Source organism: Eublepharis macularius, chromosome 4 (assembly GCF_028583425.1).
Source record: "Eublepharis macularius isolate TG4126 chromosome 4, MPM_Emac_v1.0, whole genome shotgun sequence".
Lineage (NCBI taxonomy): Eukaryota > Metazoa > Chordata > Lepidosauria > Squamata > Eublepharidae > Eublepharis > Eublepharis macularius.
In genome coordinates this window covers 43,435,866-43,453,997 of record NC_072793.1, presented here as the reverse complement: position 1 = coordinate 43,453,997, position 18,132 = coordinate 43,435,866, and the positions used below count along the sequence as shown (strand labels likewise).

The following is an 18,132-nucleotide window of genomic DNA, read 5'->3' as shown; positions in this document are numbered from 1 at the left end:
TCCTGAGGGAGTTTTGGAATGACTTTCTTGGCGTACCTGCTGGGTACCCTTGAGTGAAAGTGTGTATATATGTACCTGGGGGTGTGTATATATGTAAATATTGAATATTTATGTGTGCATACACAGTTTTTTACATAGATGTATATATGCATATCTATTTATTGTTGTTCTTGTTTGTTCAATAAAATTGTGTTGGACTTCACCCCCGCCTTCCTTATTGTGTGAAGCTTGGTACACTCCCATGTGTGGAGGCACAGAAGAACGAAGATGAAAACAGGGTTAACATACCTGTAACTTATGTTCATCGAGTTCTTCTGTGCTGACACACAACCCTCCCTCCTACCCCGCTGTGAACTCCAATGCACAATACTGTGATGGCTGTAACGGATATTGGTGTTTTTAAGGTGTTATGGCTGAAGTGTGTTGGTCAAGCGGCGGCAAGGGAGAACTGAGGGAAGGGGCCGTTGGTCGCTGTAGGATCACGTGACCGTTTGGGCGGGAAGACGGTCGCTGAGGCGCGCGACAAACGGCCCCTTCGGAGCCTTGGAAGCTCTAGAAAATTCTCCGGCGGCTGGCCTGCGCCTGCGCAGTCCCCATGTGTGTCAGCACAGAAGAACTCGATGAACATAAGTTACAGGTATGTTAACCCTGTTATCTCTGCTATCTGCCCCCCCTTGAGCTGGAATGTTCTCTGCCCTCTGTAATTGCCCAGGAGGAAACTGCCACGCAGGACTTTCTTCTCTCAGTAGTGTAGTGAACAGCCAGGGCATATTACAGCAGGCTATATAACTTTATTATCTACTAGGCCAAATCTTTAATGAAAAATACAGGAGTAAAGTGAATTTTATTTTTTTATTTATTTATGTTATTTATAGTCCGCCTTTCTCGCTGAGATTCAAGGTGGATTACACAGTGTGAGATTAGTACAGTCAGTTTCAAGGACATTTCCATAAACAGTGCCATAGAGTAAATAAACACAAGTTTACAAGACACAGCATTAGTAAGAATCCAATACAGAGTTGAAGAAATGCTGAAACAGAACGTAAGTAATTCTAGGGCTGACATTAGACAACATGAAGCACAAGAAGCTCATAGAAGTACATATTTAAAACAACAGTGCATAAAAGGGAAAACGGGAAAAGTTGCTAGTTAAAGAGTCTTACAAGTTCCAGGACTTCTGGCTCTGGCAAAGCCAGAAGGGTGGGCGTGTAGCGACTTGTGTGAGATGCATGCACACACATGGTCTTCTGTCTCATGGAATGCATGCACACATGACAAAAGGATAGTACCTTTTCAGAATATACCCCATGTGTATTCCAAGGTAGATTAACCAATGTGGGTTTGTGGTTCTGGGCTTCCAGAGCCCATCATTCCATAGGTCCAATAGAAAGGTATTAAATAATCCCATAGATGATGATGTTTTTCCATTGGACTGTAAAAAACAGCCATCTGAAGTTGCAAGTCAGTTTCCAGACTGCATGTCTTCTTTGTCACCATAAAATGACAGCAGTAACACTCCTCATTTGCCCCAGCTGCCCTGGCTGATGCACAACAGGTGTCTTCTTCTTTATTTCCTACTAGTAACAAAGCCCATTGTGGGAAAAAATACAGTGGGCTCTAGAAAGGGCAGGCAGGTGGGCATTGCTTCCTCCTCCGTGACTGATCCCAGCAGGGTGAAGACGGGGGGACAGACATTGCCACCTGCCCTGCTTCGGATCCCAGCCACGTGAGGGGGGGGGCGAGCATTGCCATCTGCTCCATTCCTGATCCCAGCTGGGTGGGGGAGGCGGGCATTGTCTCCTGCACTGTGCCTGATTCTGTCCAGGTGAAGGGGGGCAGACATTGCTGCCTGCTCCGCACCTGATTCCAGCAGGCTGAAGGGGGAGTGGGCATTGCCACCTGCTCCACTCCTGATCCAGGCTGGGTGAAGTGAAGGTGGGAATTGCCATCTGCTCTGTATCTGATCCTGGCTGAGTGAAGGGAGGCTGGTGTTGCTACCTGCTCTGTGCCTGATCCTGGCTGGGTGAAGGGGGGCGGGCATTGCTGCCTGCTCCACATCTGATCCCAACAGGGTGAAGGGGTGGTCGTCATTGACGCCTGTTCCCCTCCTGATCACAGCTGCATGAAGGTGTGTGTGTGGGGGTGGGCATTGCCACCTGCTCTGCTCCTGATCCCAGCTGGGTGAAGTGGAGGGGCAGGCATTGCCACCTGCTCAGTGACTGATCCCAGCCTGGGCTTCCCACCGTGGCACGCTCTGAGAGGGATGGGCTGCCTCTTCTGCACTTCCCTCCATGGCAGCACCCTCTGGTGGTGCACCAGGGTAGGAAGTGAATTGTCTGGAACACGATTAGCCTTTTATATAGTAGAATATACTGCTTTTCATAGTTACTCAAAGTGGTTTATATTAACACAAGCAAATTAAAGCCAACCAGAAGCCAGACATATTAAAACATTAGAATAATTAAACACTCTTCAGTTGAGTGTGCGGCAGAAGAGTAGTTCAGTTTCTTCAGCACGAACCCCGTGTTTCATTGTGCACTGAGATACATAATATAGGGTGAATGATGAAGCAAGGATGTGGCTGCTTTGCCATACATCCAAATGGTCTTCATATTGCTTTATGCTGCGGTTTGTGTGAACTGGCCCGTGGAGCTTGCTTTCCACAAAGCTCTACAATTAATGCTATATCAGCAGCTAATTCATGCATGCTCCTCTCCAAAGGCCTATTCTAAAATGAAGGTGTTGGCTGTTGCTGCTGGTGTTGTGAGTGGCTGCATCTGGCAAACTCCCCTTCACAGTGTTACTCCATTTGTGGAATGATTCAGTACCCAAAGCACAGCAAACTGCTGTCTTTGTGGCCTTAAAACAGATGTCATTTTCCTAACTAGAAAATAAATGAAAGCATTTGCACTCCAGGTAGACTCTGCTGTCAGACAAATCATTCAAACCTTTGTTCAAGAATGGCATTGCCAGAAGGGTTTTGCTGAAGGGTAACATGTAGCTACTTTGCAGCTGTAACCCCTCTCACCCACCCACACAGTACGGTTTCTGATGTAGCACTCCAGCCCGACAACGCGTCTCAAAATGTTCTCAGTGTAGGACTTGCCACATTCACAGATAGCAGCAAAAGCAGCGTTTCTCAAAAAACTACTCAAAGCAAATCAGAATAGAGCATGTTTGCATCTGGAAACAGTGTACACAGTTTGTTTCCTTTTATGCAAATTTGCTTAACCTGCTGAGGTTCTGCATAAATAGGCAAAGGCTCCTCACTGGTGGAAGGTCTGAATTTGCAGTTACAGGCCCCTTTCTATATATTCTGATCTCAGAACCCATGAACGAGAGCAGATTTATCTGTCTTGGCATGTGCGGGGCGAAGGCATGGCTTTTATTTTGGTTTCCTTACGTTACTTCCATTCAGTGTAGAACCACATTTGCTGAGATTGTGACTGGACAGCAGCTGTCCCTATGGCATTTTTTGTGCTGCAGTATTTAGAGAAGAAGATGAAGAAAAGGCAGAAGTTGCAATTAAAAGTGTAATATAAAGTTCCTATTCGCAGTAAGAAGTATATTATAAAATTCCCCATGTATTTCAAGATCTAAATTATTCAGGAGGCTATTTTCACTCAGATTATAGGGCTGTGCTTTAATAAATGGCTCAGAAAGATCCTTTGGTAAAGGAACAGGGACTGTAGACTGTGCTACTGGGTACTGTCTGTTGATTTAGAGATGCTCCTACTGGGTATTAAATTTCTGCAGAATTTAATATGTCCTGTCAAATTGCTTATGTTTTGTTTAAGCAGTGTTTCATCTCTGTACTTGGAATTATATTTGTTTTCCAATTTCTGCAATCTATAGCATGTTATATTGTTTACTGAATGTCCCAGCTGTTGATTGTATTGATCAGAGAGCCAGTTTGGTGTAGTGGTTAAGAGTGGCAGGACTCTAATCTGGAGAACTGGGTTTGAGTCCCCACTCCTCCGCTTGAAGCCAGCTGGGTGACCTTGGGTCAGTCACAGCTTCTTGATGCTCTCTAAGTCCCACCCACCTCACAGGGTGATTGTTGTGAGGATGATAATAACACACTTTGTAAACCGCTCTGAGTGGATATTAAGTTGTCCTGAAGGGCGGTATATAAATCGAATGTTGTTGTTATTTACCTATGTAATCTGCCTTGAGTCTCAGAGAGAAAGGCAGACTATATATATAACATTAACAACAACAACAAAAGATTCTTCCTCAAGTGAATTTTTGCAGCAGACACAGGTAGAGCCAAAATGATGGGTATTTTATTATCCACTCCCCAAAAGAGTTATTTAAGGGGAAGAGACCAGGGTGGAGCCATGGCTCCAGGGCAGAGCATCTGCTTGGCGTGTAGAATGTCCCAGGTTCTATCCCTGACATCTCCCAGGAAATATGAAAGACCTTCAGCTGAGAGCCACTGCCAGTCTGAATAGACAGTACTAACTATGATGGACCACTGGTCTGATTCAATCGAAGGCAGCTTCATATGTGTTCATGTATTAGGTTTTATCCCTTTAAATATTCCCCACTTCCCCATGCTGCAGTCCACTCCTGATCCATTTTGGGGTTCCATAAGCCAGCTATTTAAAAAAGGGGGAAAACCCACCTAGAAGTGCTGTACGTGGAATTCTCTGTGTCACATCTGCTTTGGCCCATAATCACACCTTTTTGCTTGACTGTTTTCTGACATTGGGTGTATCCCTTTCCTTTGATTATTGTATCTCTCTGTCAGAAGAGTTTTCTAACAAAATGGCTGTCTCCTGGTTGACTTATTTTGTACGTATGCTTTGGCATTCCTGCAAGTCAGGAGGAGCAGAGTCATTTCTGTAGGCTTTAGGGTTGATTATGTAAATGTACCAAGAGACTCTCAGGGCAGGAATCCCTGGTGTGGATCGCAGCTTGCTGTATCTGGGCTGTCACGTTTTCTGGATGTCAGCATGATACACACGTTTCTTCTCAGTTAGATGTGACAGATCCTTGGCAGGAGTGTTCTTGTGGCATAAGGCCAATCCCTTCTGTGTGCTAATATCCATTGCAAAAAATCTCTGTGCTGTAGAGGTTGAATGCTGTAGCAAACTACGCTATCAGTGCCATGATGGGTGGGTGGAATTCTGTTCCAAGAATTAGCTTCTGCCTGAAAAGGATTCTTATACTGACTATTTCCATCTCAGCCTGTTAAAAAATTGCTTTGAGGGGATGAATGGCCCCATTAATGAGAACCAAGTGTCATCTGGTGGTTTTGAAAGAGCACCCTTAAATCATGATTAATGTGAAAATAAAGAAAACATCTCCCAGTGTGAAAGGAACTTTTGCTTTCCTATTAGGATTTTGTCTGTGCTGGTATTAGAAGGAGGCTTCAGGGCTGTCTCTTTCTGTGGAGAGGCACTGTATTTCTCAGAGATTAAGAGGGTGTTCGCCATTGAAAATTAAATGCATGGTATTGGCTATCATATTCCTTTATGGCCTTGGACGCTCATATCTGCAAGGCCACCTCTTCACCCGTGTCCCACTACTCTGCTCAGCTGAGGGCTCAATTAGACATAGTTGTGTCCTTGACTTCATCACAGGGATACCTCCTGGGGCGGTGGTGGTAGTTTGGGCTCTTGAAAACAGCATGGGAGGGAACTGGAGGAGACCCTTCCCTGCCCCAGGGGAAGGCTAATTGCCAAAACATGTTTGGCTGTTCTGCAGTTTTTTGTGCTTGACACCTATATATATATATATGCTGAGCTTGTAGGGCACACACCAGACTGCTTTGGACACGGGGGAATGTTCTTTTGATTCATTAAAGGCATCTGTTTTTTGTTTTTGTTACCTCACCAATCTGTCATTTCAGGTGAAGGCTTTTTATTCCCTTTTTTGCCACCCGAGGTGTATTCTGGAGGCAGCACAACATGGAGTTTTTTTGTTGTCATACCACACGGTGCCTGCATTTACTTGGGCAACCGATTTATATGTAGTGAGTTGCTATGCAGTGAAGCTGATCTTAGGGCACCCCTGCTACCAAATGGAAGAGGATTCCATGAGGGCATAATAACATCAGGGTTACCAACTGGCTTGTTGTTAATAGTGATACTTAGCTCCACCATGGATGCAACCACTGCAAAATAAGAGAGTTAGAGGCCACCACTCTGTGCAGTATTGCATGAATCCACTCTGCATTAAATCTGATAACAATTTATGAAGCAGTTCTTTTTCCGAATTCTCCAATTAATAGCCATATTCAGAGCCCCCTCTGCAGGTCCAGACATACGTTGTTGATTTCAAGGTGTTCTGATCTTTTTGTTGTGATTCTTTTCCATCCCTGATAAATCTGTAATCTAATTGTGCATTTTTAATGGCCTGAGAGTTGGTTGAAATGCTGAAGGCAGACGACTGGCTCTCATCTTGCAAGCCAGCAGAGGCCCCTGTGCCACTAGAGGGATTCATTGCTTTACGTTGGATGAGTCATAATATTTAAAATTCAGAGCGCTGCTCCTGGCTTCAAAGCTCCTCTCTCAGATTGATAGCTCTGGAGCCTGACTCCATTACCAGCAAAGTAAAAAGAAAATCCATTCATTTTCATCTAACAACCTTATTTTTCCCCCCCGTTTTCAGACCAATCTGACAGAACTGAGGTCATTTGGATCACCGCCTTCTGCCGTCAGCAATGTCACCGCTGCTGTGATGGTACTCATGGCCCCCGGTGGGAAGGTGCCTAAGGATAACAGCTGGAAAGCAGCCAAGGTGGCCATGGCAAAGGTGGATGGCTTCCTGGACTCCCTGATCAACTTCAATAAAGAGAACATACACGAGAACTGCCTTCGAGCCCTGCAGCCCTATTTGCAGGATCCAGACTTCAACCCTGAGTTTGTGACTTCCAAGTCCTATGCAGCTGCTGGCCTCTGCTCCTGGGTCATCAACATTGTGCGCTTCTATGAAGTGTATTGTGACGTGGAGCCCAAGCGGCAGGCCCTTAGCAAAGCAAATGCTGAACTGGCTGCTGCTCAAGAAAAGCTGGCTAGCATCAAGGCCAAAATTGTGGTAAGAACAAAGCCGCCTGTGAATCAGTTATATACTTCAATTAATATTGTCAATGATGCACTTGGCTTGGCAGTACCAAATCTGTGCCAATAAGATGGATGGCTGTACAAAGTGTCATTTGTGAACACAGAGGTGCATCACTCCAAGAAATTCCAGAAAGCCAGCCCCTTGCAATTCTGTTACAGAAGCATTCTAATTAAAAAGTACCAGGTTTTATCAAAATAATTTGAGGAAATTTCCAACATATCTGCCTGACAGTATTTAAGTAGATGGTTCTTATTTTCATTTATATCGGGGGATTTTGTTGTTTTCTGTGTTTGCTGAAGCTCTGATTGTTCATATCAGTAGCAAAAAAAATAATTTCCTTTCATCTCAGCTAAACTGTTAATGTTCTCTAAATTTAGGTTTGAATCTGAGATGTTGCCATGTTACTCAGGAATATATACTCATCTTCACAGTAGACCAGGTTTAGTTGATAATGCAGTCCCAAACTTGAATATCAGAAATACTCTTGTAGAAACTGTTGTCAGCTAACATCTCTTTCTAGATTGGCCAGATACCTTGCCTGTCCCTTTGAATGCTCCAAAGGAGCAAAAGAGGATTTGGATGCTGTACCAGTGGCACAGCATCCAAATCCTCTTTTGCTCCTTCAGAGCATTCAAAGGGACAGGCAAGCTCTGCCAGTTCCTTTGCCCACCATCCTCTCTTCAGCAGGCAGATTCATGATTTAAAATGGAATTGAATTGAAATACTTGCAGTTGCGTCATGCAGGACACCTACTCTAGCGGTGTATGCTATACACAAGGCCTGCAAATAGCCACCTGCCTGTGGTAAGCAAGAGTCACTCATTGTAACTTGAACAGGGACTAGTGCTTTTGTTTGTATGTTGGCATGCCTATGTGCCATAAAATAGGGCAGAAATGTATAGCCAAGATGATAAATTTGGGGCGGCAGATTTTTGTGAACATTTGTTCACCTTTGTGGACATTTATTTACAAAGATGCTTTGTATAATAATGCTTTTGAAACGGTGATCCTCTCTAAATATTACTTCCATGAATGCTGACAACTTGAGACCTTGAATGCCCCTCTGGCCATGTTTTATTCAATATATCACTTCTACTAAAGGATTCTGTAATTCCATTGTCTAAATTATTAATATTTAATATATTATGATATTTTAAGCGATTTTAGTATTGTGGGGAAAATACATTGATAGTTATTTCATATCACAGTTAGCATAACAATAATAACACTCAGTAATAATAATTAACATTCCAAAATTTGGAGGGTTTCACCATTTTATACTGAATCAGTTTCATAAACATGGAAGACACTGTCTAAAAGAATTCTTTCTCCTTCTTCACAGTATAGTGCAGCCTGGAATTGGTGCTGCTGGGAAACTTTGCCAAGCCTTTAATTAGGAAAGCCGTCAGCTCTCTACTGCAGCATATTTCTTTGACCGATGATAACAAAGGGGCTTTTTTGGGCTATTAGAATCCTATTGGGAAATGATGAGAAAGGTGGCGATCAAATCATTTCTGTTCTTTATCCAGACTGCTTCATGTTGGAAAGTGTTCATAACCAGGGGGTATGTTTTAAGATGGGAAGGTCATTAACAATTTGCGCGTAATTTTTTCTCTTGTTTTCTAAGGAGAGAGGGGATGTGTGCTCTTTAAAAAGAGATCTACAGTGCACTTCTAAACAGATGTACACTCTTCCAAGCCTGCTGATTTCAGTTGACTTACAAAAGTGTAACTCTGCCTAGGACCACACTTTGAGTTTCCACAGATCTTTGAGTAGTTATATATGTTATAGGATCCATTGTACATAATCTCAGAATTAGTACATTTAACAGTTGTGTGGCAGGCAGAAATTCAACAGATGAAGTAATTTCCAATATTGTAAAGCTGTAGAGTTTCTGTTCACCTCCTAAAGACACCGAGGCAGCTTCTGCCAGGAAAAAAGGCCACTTCACTTAGCCAATGTTAGAGGTGGTGTTTTTAATATTAATTTGCTCTAAATGTATACATGTATGAATTTGTGACATTTATATACTCTGCCTTGAAAGGTGGGTTATAAAGTTCCTTGGGGGATTGGGCGTACTTTCTTGGTGGACCAAATCCATACTGGCTCATCAAGGGTGCTGTTTCATGTGCCTTCCACATATAGTCTAGGTATACCACCTTTCCGTATTCGTGTATAAAGCGGTTTAGAATAAAATAGTGGTAAGCAACTAGATGGATCTTGTAGTTTTCAAAATCATATATAAGATAAAGATGCATGCACATCCTTTCAGAAAGGGAGGAAGGAAATTAATTTACAGAAGTCATTTAAGTCTTATAGCTATAGATTGTAATCATAAGCAGTATTGAAATTTAAACAGACTGTACTTTGTATTCTGCACAGGTATTTGATCAAGGAACTCCAGATGCCACTAAAAAATAATCTTCTTTTCATATTCAGGTTTATTCCTGGTGTATTGTTCAAGCAGTGTTAAAATGATTTAGAGGCACTTAGCTTTAAGCTGTTTGTGCTAGATGCAGATAAAAATCAATTGTTAGCTTCACTTCTTTTGTCAGAGAACTAAAATGTTCCAATAACTTTGGGAACAGTCAGCTTTTGTTTTACAGTGGAGTAGAAAAAATATTATCAGATATGGATTCAGCAACAGCATGGCCATTGTGAAATCGGTCACTAGATCACTAAAGCACAACTAAAAGGGGTGCTTTTGCATGAGCCTGTAATCATACTCATCAAAATAACAGCCCTGTGTAGCTATTACACAGCCAGTCCTCAGCTTGACAAACAATGCAGATAAATAAGAAAGCATTACACCTGGAAGCAATAATCTCAAGGGCAAGAAACTGGTCTTGCAAGGAGGCAATTTCTCTCTCTCTCTCTCTCTGCTGTAGGATTGTTGTGTAGATTCTTGCCGTGAGTATCCAGGTAGGGTAACAAGATGGCAAGGAGGACAGAGCAACTGTCCCTTTAGCAATAGGGGAGTTCCGGCAGGGGCAACTTTGTGTGAGAATCTGATTCTGCTAAAATCCTCTGCTCTGTGCAGCTAGTAAAGAATGCCCCATCTCTTTTGCATCAGTTGCTTTTTATCTAGGAACTGAATGTATGTTAAGAGGGTGATAAACATGGGAGGAAAGCATGGGGAAAAAACATGGAGAAAGCAAACAGTAAATAAGGCAAACTTTGTCAATAATAGAAGTAATTGGTTGTTAGAAGGACAGAGAATCTTCTTGAAGACTGGATACTCTGGTACAACCAGGGCTTTTTTCTGCCTGGAACACGGTGGAATGGAGTTCCAGCACCTCTTGAAAATGGTCACATGGCTGGTGGCGCGGAGGACAATCTAAACTCCCCTCTGTCTGGAAATCAGAGGGTGGGGTCATCAGCCATCTGACCATTTTCACCGAGGGCAATTTAAACTTTAAAAAACTCCCCCCTTGTTCCAATGACCCAAAGTGACATCATTGTGCGGTCCTGGGAGCGTGCGCACACTTCGTGCATGTGCATGTGGTACCAGGGGCACCACCTCCCACAAGAGTTGTTCCTTGTGCTGGCAACCCACTGAGCTCCACCACCTCTTTTCCCAGAAACAAAGCCCTGGGTACAACAATTTAGTGAGCCACGTGTGCCCACTAAAGTACCTGGAGATTTGGAGGTGGTATCAGGAGACTGTTTGGGGAGAGGAGGCAGCTCAGTGGGACTGTGAGAGTCCAGCCTCCAAAGTTGCCGTTTTCTCCAGGGACATGATCTCTGTAGTGAAGAGATCTTTTGTACTGATGTACTAATGGCTGAAGGGGGTTCAGAAGGCTTGTGCCTTTAAGAGGTCAAAGTGGGTGATCTCATGAATATTTCTTAGAGAAATAAAATTAAGGATTTGTTTTCTGTGTGGCTTGGCTTCTTCAAAACAAAAGGCACAGTTTCTTCTGACAAAGGATGTCTCCAGGCTAGGGTTGTGCCAATGCATATACTCAGACTGCATTACGGATATTTTGTTTCCCTCGTGGTTTTCTTCTTTTCACACAACAGCACCTTAATGAAAACTTGGCAGTACTCACAGCCAAATTTGAGAAGGCCACAGCAGAGAAGCTAAAATGCCAGGAAGAAGCTGAAACCACTGCAAAGACCATTTCCCTTGCAAATCGACTGGTAAGAATTGCTCAATGAAGCTTAGTGTGCGTGAAGAGCAAATTGTGAGCGTGCATGTGAAGAGCTTTTAGTCTGTGTGTAGAATTGGAAATGTTTCTAAATCAAGTGAGTTTGTACAACTCCACTTCTAAACTGGGGTTGCCAGCCCTGGCTCAGGAAGTCCTGGAGATTTGGGGGGGGGTGTCTATGGAGGGCAAGGTTTGGGGAGGGAAAGAAGCTCAGCAGGGATATAATTTCATTGAGCCCAACATCTGAAGCAGCCATTTCCTCCAGGAGAACTGATCGCTGTTGCCTGCCTGTGTTACCTGGTCTCCTTGCATAAAAATATGATTTCTGGGGGGATTAGCTGGCAAGGAAGACAGCTATACGAGAGGCGGTAACTGGAATCTATCACCTTTATATACCAGGTCCCAATCCCAATAAGCCAATCGAGTCTGGTGCTTCAAATCAATTAATAACTTTTATTAAAGAACAGAACTTTATGCACATAAACACCAATTACTGGGGAAAAAATAATCACGCGCGCACACATGCGCACACACACACACAGATTCCTAGGAAATGTAGCTAGAAGCGTGGGAATAGAGCAAGAGGGAGTAATTATATCTACCTATCCTGGAGAGGGGGTCCAGTCCGTGAGAGAGAAGCTTCAAACATCCCGCGTCATCAGCCCAGAGACAGAGATGTGGAACAGCGCTTGTGGATCCAGGAAAGCGAGCAAGCGTGTATGAAGAGAGACTTAGGGGGGTGACCCTAAGGGAGAAGCCAGGAAGCTGGCATGATTTGAATGGGGCCTGGACCCTACCTTTATAGGTAAAATGCGTCCTAAGGCAGAGGAGAGTTCTCCTGGTAGTTAGGACAAAGAGTCTAATGGTCGGTTCCTGGGTGTAACAAAGGATTCAAGTACTTTGGTTGATGGCTGTCAGGGTGCGTGCAAACAGATAAAAATCTAGTTCCAGCACTGCACTAAAGGCACAGTTTTCCTGATGAAGTACCGGAGCCAGGTTAAGTGTTTTTAGGGACAGGATACAATGTGCCAGGAACAACTGTACATGCTTATGAATGCCAATTGATCAGTTCCTCAATCACGGATAGGAAATCTCATCGTGGGAAGAGGGACAGGAATGTGTTAAGTGGGGGTGACTCAGTGAGACCTTTATTGCTCTGGACCTTCCGGCGCATGGGTGAACAGTGAGACCAGTTGCATCACAATGCCTCTGCATTCCAGTGCAGCATTTGTACATGCCTGGTTCTCCAGGGCAGGATCTGGCAACGACAGAGGCTCTCTGGTTGGCAGTGCTGCAGCCATTTTAAACTCCAGAGGCTTGTGTATTTTTAATATCATGAGCAGTCATACGAAAACTGCTATTAAAATGGCGGAGGCTGGGCTGACTGCTCACAGCCTGAACATCCATTGTAATTCTAGGAGAACTTCAGTCCCCTCATGGAAGTTGGCAACCCTAAAAATCCTGAAAGCATTGTCAACTAGCCTTGCAAAGGGGAGCAACTTGCCCCCCAGGACACAGAAGCATAGCAATAGTGTCCCTTCCCTCCCTTTTCTAGAGGATTCTGCTTAGTTAATGCTAATTACGGGTATTGTAAAGGACAACCAAAACTCGTGGCCTCACCAACACATGGTGGCAACATAGTGAGCAAATTAGTGAGTCAGTGTGGGTGACTAGTGGAAGCCTGAGCCTGGGTAATTGGGAACATCCTCCTTGTGGGGGGCATAACTTTAAAAGTTTTATATCTGTTGTTTTAATGTTGGCTTTATCGAATTGTTTTTAAATTGCTGCTACCCTTCTTGGGGGTTGAGATGCTCAGGAGAAAGACAGGCATACAAATGTTTTAAATAAATAAATAAAATAGTAATGGTGTATCCAAAGACTGATGCAACACACATAGCCTGAGCACTGTACTCCTGGACTGCTTATGATACATCTAATCACAGTGAACTATCTTTACATGCAAGCAAGCACAAATATACTGCTACCTCAAAACAGCTCAGCAGCAATTCCCCCAAAATGCCACTCTTATATTCCATCATTCATATGTGACTGCAGATAATAAGCAGGCATTCACCAACTACAGCTGTTATGAAAGGAAAGCTTTAATTTTAGCTTTTAATGATCATTATTGCCCTTTATCTTTCCAATAAGGCTCTTTTGGAAAGGTGCACAGTTCCATAGTGTTGCTTTGTACAAAAAAGCTGTCTTGGCTACTCGACAAGAATCTAAATATAAGGGCTATTGGTTGCTTGGGTTAGACTATTGCAATTGGATGGGTCGGTTTCCAGCAGTTTAGGAACATGAGCCTTCCCAAAGGTCATTAGAGTTTCACTCCTTGACCAAACTCCCTCCAGAATCCTTTAATTTCAGTAGCACTAATCCAGAGTAAGTGATGTCAGCAGCATCGCATTTTGTATGTTCAAGTATATTGAAATGCTGCTACAATCTGCAAATTCTTTAAAGAGCTGAGCTCCATTGCCTTTATTAGAATCAAGGCAGTTTAAATGTTTCTGCAATGGCTTAAATGGTTTATGGAATTCACAAACAACTTTACTTTCTTCCTTCTATTATTTTTAAACTATTTCAAGATATTTTGGCAGAAGGAATAATTAGTTGTGTAGTGGAGCTACTTACTATTGAAGAGGAATTTCTTTCCTGCACTGTTCTAAATGGTGTCATGGCTAATCTAAAACGAACATAGACATTCAACATTTAGCCTAATTAAAAGTTGCATATAAAATTTCATAGAGAAAAATCTCACATCTTGGAATAATTAACACAAATTGCAAACCCAAGGCACCTCTTTCCAACACAAACTTTGTTTCATTCTGCATTTTCACCAGCAAGGGGAGCTAGTAATTTCCACAATCAGTTTTGGGTTTATTTACAAAAGAATGAGAGTTAAGCTTTGAGGCTGTTACCAAAGTCACTCATAGAGAAGCCAATTAAAAAGTGAATGAAGGAAAAGAGCAATAACAACTAATTAGCATGGAGGTTGATCTCTTAATTAAGATGGAACTGGTAAAGTGAAAGATTTCGTTTTGTAGCCCAGATGTGGGACATTTTTCAACCTCAGGCTTTCTATTTTTAAGCCTGATTTGTCTCGCCTGGCACCAGTGTCATTTATGCACTTTTTGACTAGTTGGTCAAAATGAGGGTGTTTATACCCCAAGCACAGCAGAAAATCAGAAACTTCATACTGTAACCCCCAATGCACATGAAAACCTGAAAGCGGTGTTCCAGCCTGAGCCTCCTATGGCTGGCAGAAGAGAAACTTTGGAGAAGTAAACAGTTTCATTTTTAAATTTCAAGAATCAAGTTATATGATTTGGAATTTAAACCCTTAGGAAGCTACAGGTTCTTTTTCCCTGTGGGAAAAGTTCTTTGGTCTCTTTCTAGCCTTAAGAACACCCTCAACTGGGCTGTGCAGTTTGGTTTGGAATTCAGAATAAAATCTTGAATTTTGGCTGATTCAGTAAAATCTGGGTATTCCAAATCAAAAAAAGATATCCCAATTTTTTACCGGATTTTCAGTAAAAATTTGGTAAAATCCGGCCATTGCTGTCTACAGGAAAATCACTCTGGGGGCTATCTGGTGGGCTGGGGGGGGGTCATTTTTCAACCAAATGTCACCAAATCTGGAAGAAACCTACTACTGACTGTCCTCTAAAGACCCCCCAGAATTAATGAAGATTGAACCTGGGGGTGCCCCCACCCACTCTCCATTATTCCCTGTGGGGGAAAGTATCTGGGGGCTATCTGGGTGGTTGGGGTGACATTTTTCAAACAAACTTCACCAAATTATCAGGAGACCTACTTCTGACTGCCCTATAAAGACACCCCCCCTCCAGTATCAAGAAGACTGGACACCAGGGGCCAATTCTATGGGCTCCTGAACAAGATGCCCCCATCCACTCCATTGTTTCCTATGTGAAAAAAGTCAAAGCTGACTCCCATTGCTGAAACACACTGGGACAAGGTTGCCATGGCCAAGGCATGCTCCGAAATGCAAGCTGAGCTCATCCTAGAGAAAGCCCAACAGAACCAAACTGAAGCAAGGAAATGGAATTCTCTCAGAACAAAAGTGAAGGAAAGGGACCAACATCACACTAGAGAATCACATCCATTCCATCCAAACCAAAGTGAAGCAAGCAACATTGTTGCAACATAGCCCAACAGAACCATTGTCATTCATGGTAGCCAGGCACACAGTTCAGCCAGTGGAGAATCTCCACACTACAGAACCAGGCAGTACCTAGTAACAAGCACAAGGCATTCCCTTGTTTCAGTTTGCTTTTTTTTGGTGCATGCCCTTATCCTCAACACTACTTTCCCAACACATATCTGATCAATGCAATAAATTATTCTATGAAGGCAGTCCCTTAGTCCATCTAGTTCAGAATTCTCCATGCTGGAGAATCTCCATGCTGGGATAGTGCCACCCCAAGGTCTCAAACAGAGAGAAATTCCAGAAGGTAGCAACATCAGTCCAGTGGTACTCATTCCATGGCTCATGGAGAGCCATATATGCAGTTCTCAAAAACCAAAACAGCCACATGACTACTGTATCCCCTGTGTGCCACCAGGCACAGGGCGTAAGATATAATTATCAAGTACATAACTATATATTTTTTTAATTACTGGAGTATCCTTGTGAATTTAGAGTTGTCTCTCCTTACCACTTGCTGAACTTAGCCAGCCCTGGTGTATCTGGAGTGGAGGGAAGAGTTTCCCTCTCTTCCTGCCCACTTTCTCCTCAGGCACAGTAGATCGAGCAAGAGAGTGAGACTGTCAAGGATCCTGTAGGAGAAGCAGCTATCAGTGGAGAAAGGGCAGTGAAATAACCAGGCCTTTTCCTCATTGCTAGAATGAGGCCCACAGTTCAGGGAGGCTCACAGCTTACCTGGCAGTTTTAAGGTGGGAACCACTTGCCAATACAAGCCCTACTAGGCATCCTTCTAGAATATCCAAAGGGTGCCACTTTGGGAAAGAGCCAGAAGTAGCATGTCAAAGAGCCACATGTTTTATAGATGCCTATTCTTGTAAAAGTTCTTTGTATTGTTGGTGATTTTAAAAACAATAAACAGATTTTTTTTTTAAAAAAAGAGCCACGTGTTGCTCCCAAGTCACTGAGTATCACTGCAGTAGCCTATTGCAACAAAAATAAAAAAGAAGTCTTGTGATACTTCGAATAGGAAGAGATCGCAACACCAAGACCTTTTCCAACAGCTGTTACATGAAGCTGTTTAACCAGAAATGACAGGATGTGGACTGTAGGACATTCAGCATAGAAAGCCAAACCATCCTTCCCAGACAGCTCTCCAGAGTTTTAGACAAAGAAGAATCTTTCATAGCACTTGCTGTATGAAATTTTTTAGCTGCAGATGCCAGGGACTGAAACTAGGCATCTTGGCATAAAAATCCTTTTCCTTTCCAGTTAGTCACAGACCCTCCATCCCTTCCTACTATGTCCTACCCTACTGGATAGTGACCTCTTTATTTCCCTCAGTAGACCTATCTCAAAGACTTCACCCAATTCTATACACAACTTTCAATAAGGCGTGTATGTACATACGTGCCATCAAGGTGCAACCTTGTCATTGCCTTCCTCTGCAGTCTTCCATGTACTGACTCTGCTCAGTTTCCAACAAGGTCAGGCTATTCCATACCATCTTCCCTTCCTTTCATAAGGTACTCCTTTTTAATTTTGTTCCAAAGATAAGAACTGGAGTGATAGCATTTAATTCTGATCGCAATTTTTTTGGTTTGTCTCTCAGAGCAGTTGTTATAAAATACACAGGGCTATTGTCTGTTACCATATTATCTACATGCTAAGACTAGAAAAACAGACCCCTAATCATTTGAACCCTTATTTTTCTTCCCTATGCAACCTACATTTGTAAGATCTTGTTAAAAACCAAGATGTAAAAGTGAAAACAGGTTATGCACCTTTGCTGTATCAACCTTGCACAGAAATTATGTGGACTAAACCTGCTTAGGGAGGTGTACCTGCTAATGTGTGTCTTCACTGGATATGGAGACATTTCTCTCTTTCTCAAGTGATATTTTTAGAAGCCAAATATTCTCACAAATGGAAAAATATCTGAAACCAGAATTTATTTCTAGAAACGTTGCTGTGAAGTTTCTGTCTCTCCAAATGTGTGAATTTCTGACATAGGATTTATTGTGGCAGTAAGGTATAGATAAGGCCCAAACAACTGTGGCAAAGTGCATGGAATTCCGTTGTATATAGCACCCAGATAACCATTTTATGCTGATCATTTTAGGTTGGGGGGCTTGCCTCTGAAAATGTAAGATGGGCTGAATCAGTGAAAGATTTCAAGATTCAAGAAAGTGCATTGTGTGGAGATGTCTTGCTGATAACTGCCTTTGTCTCCTACTTGGGTTACTTCACCAAGAAGTACAGACAGGACCTGATGGATAGTGTTTGGAAACCTTACTTGCGCCAACTGAAGGTGAGCACAAATAGTTGACACATTTGCGTGTTCATCTCACAGAAACTCGAGAAAATTTGGAAGAGGTCATGGCTCGGCAGTAGAGCACATGCTTTGCATGCCGAAGTTACCAGCTCAGTCCCTGGGAGCTTCACTGAAAGGATCTCATGAAGCAGATACCAGGGGAGCCTTTTATCCTCATCACACAGTCCTCATATTTTCTGTCTATTGCCGTTTCCACACACGCTGGATAATGCATTTTCAATGCACTTTAGCAATCCTTTGGAAGTGGATTGTTTGTTTCACACACACAACCCCAGTTCCAAATGATCGCTAAAGTGCATTATCCAGTGTGTGTGGAAGCAGCCTATATGTGCCTTTTTCTGGACCCAGTAAGGTGGTAAGAAAAAGGGAATCATATTATACTAGTCTGAAGACAAGAGCACGAAGACTATTCTC

The 18,132-nt window shown here is 42.9% G+C and overlaps 1 protein-coding gene across 1 annotated transcript in view; it reads left to right on the top strand.

The window, feature by feature from the left end:
• Positions 1 to 18,132, top strand: part of LOC129327569 (dynein axonemal heavy chain 9-like) — a 274,625-nt gene that overhangs the window by 163,201 nt on the left and 93,292 nt on the right. Inside the window, exons 50-52 of the mRNA XM_054976322.1 lie at positions 6,619 to 7,044; positions 11,091 to 11,210; positions 17,506 to 17,694. Coding sequence (XP_054832297.1) covers positions 6,619 to 7,044; positions 11,091 to 11,210; positions 17,506 to 17,694 — 735 coding nt within the window. The remainder of the gene's footprint in view (positions 1 to 6,618; positions 7,045 to 11,090; positions 11,211 to 17,505; positions 17,695 to 18,132) is intronic.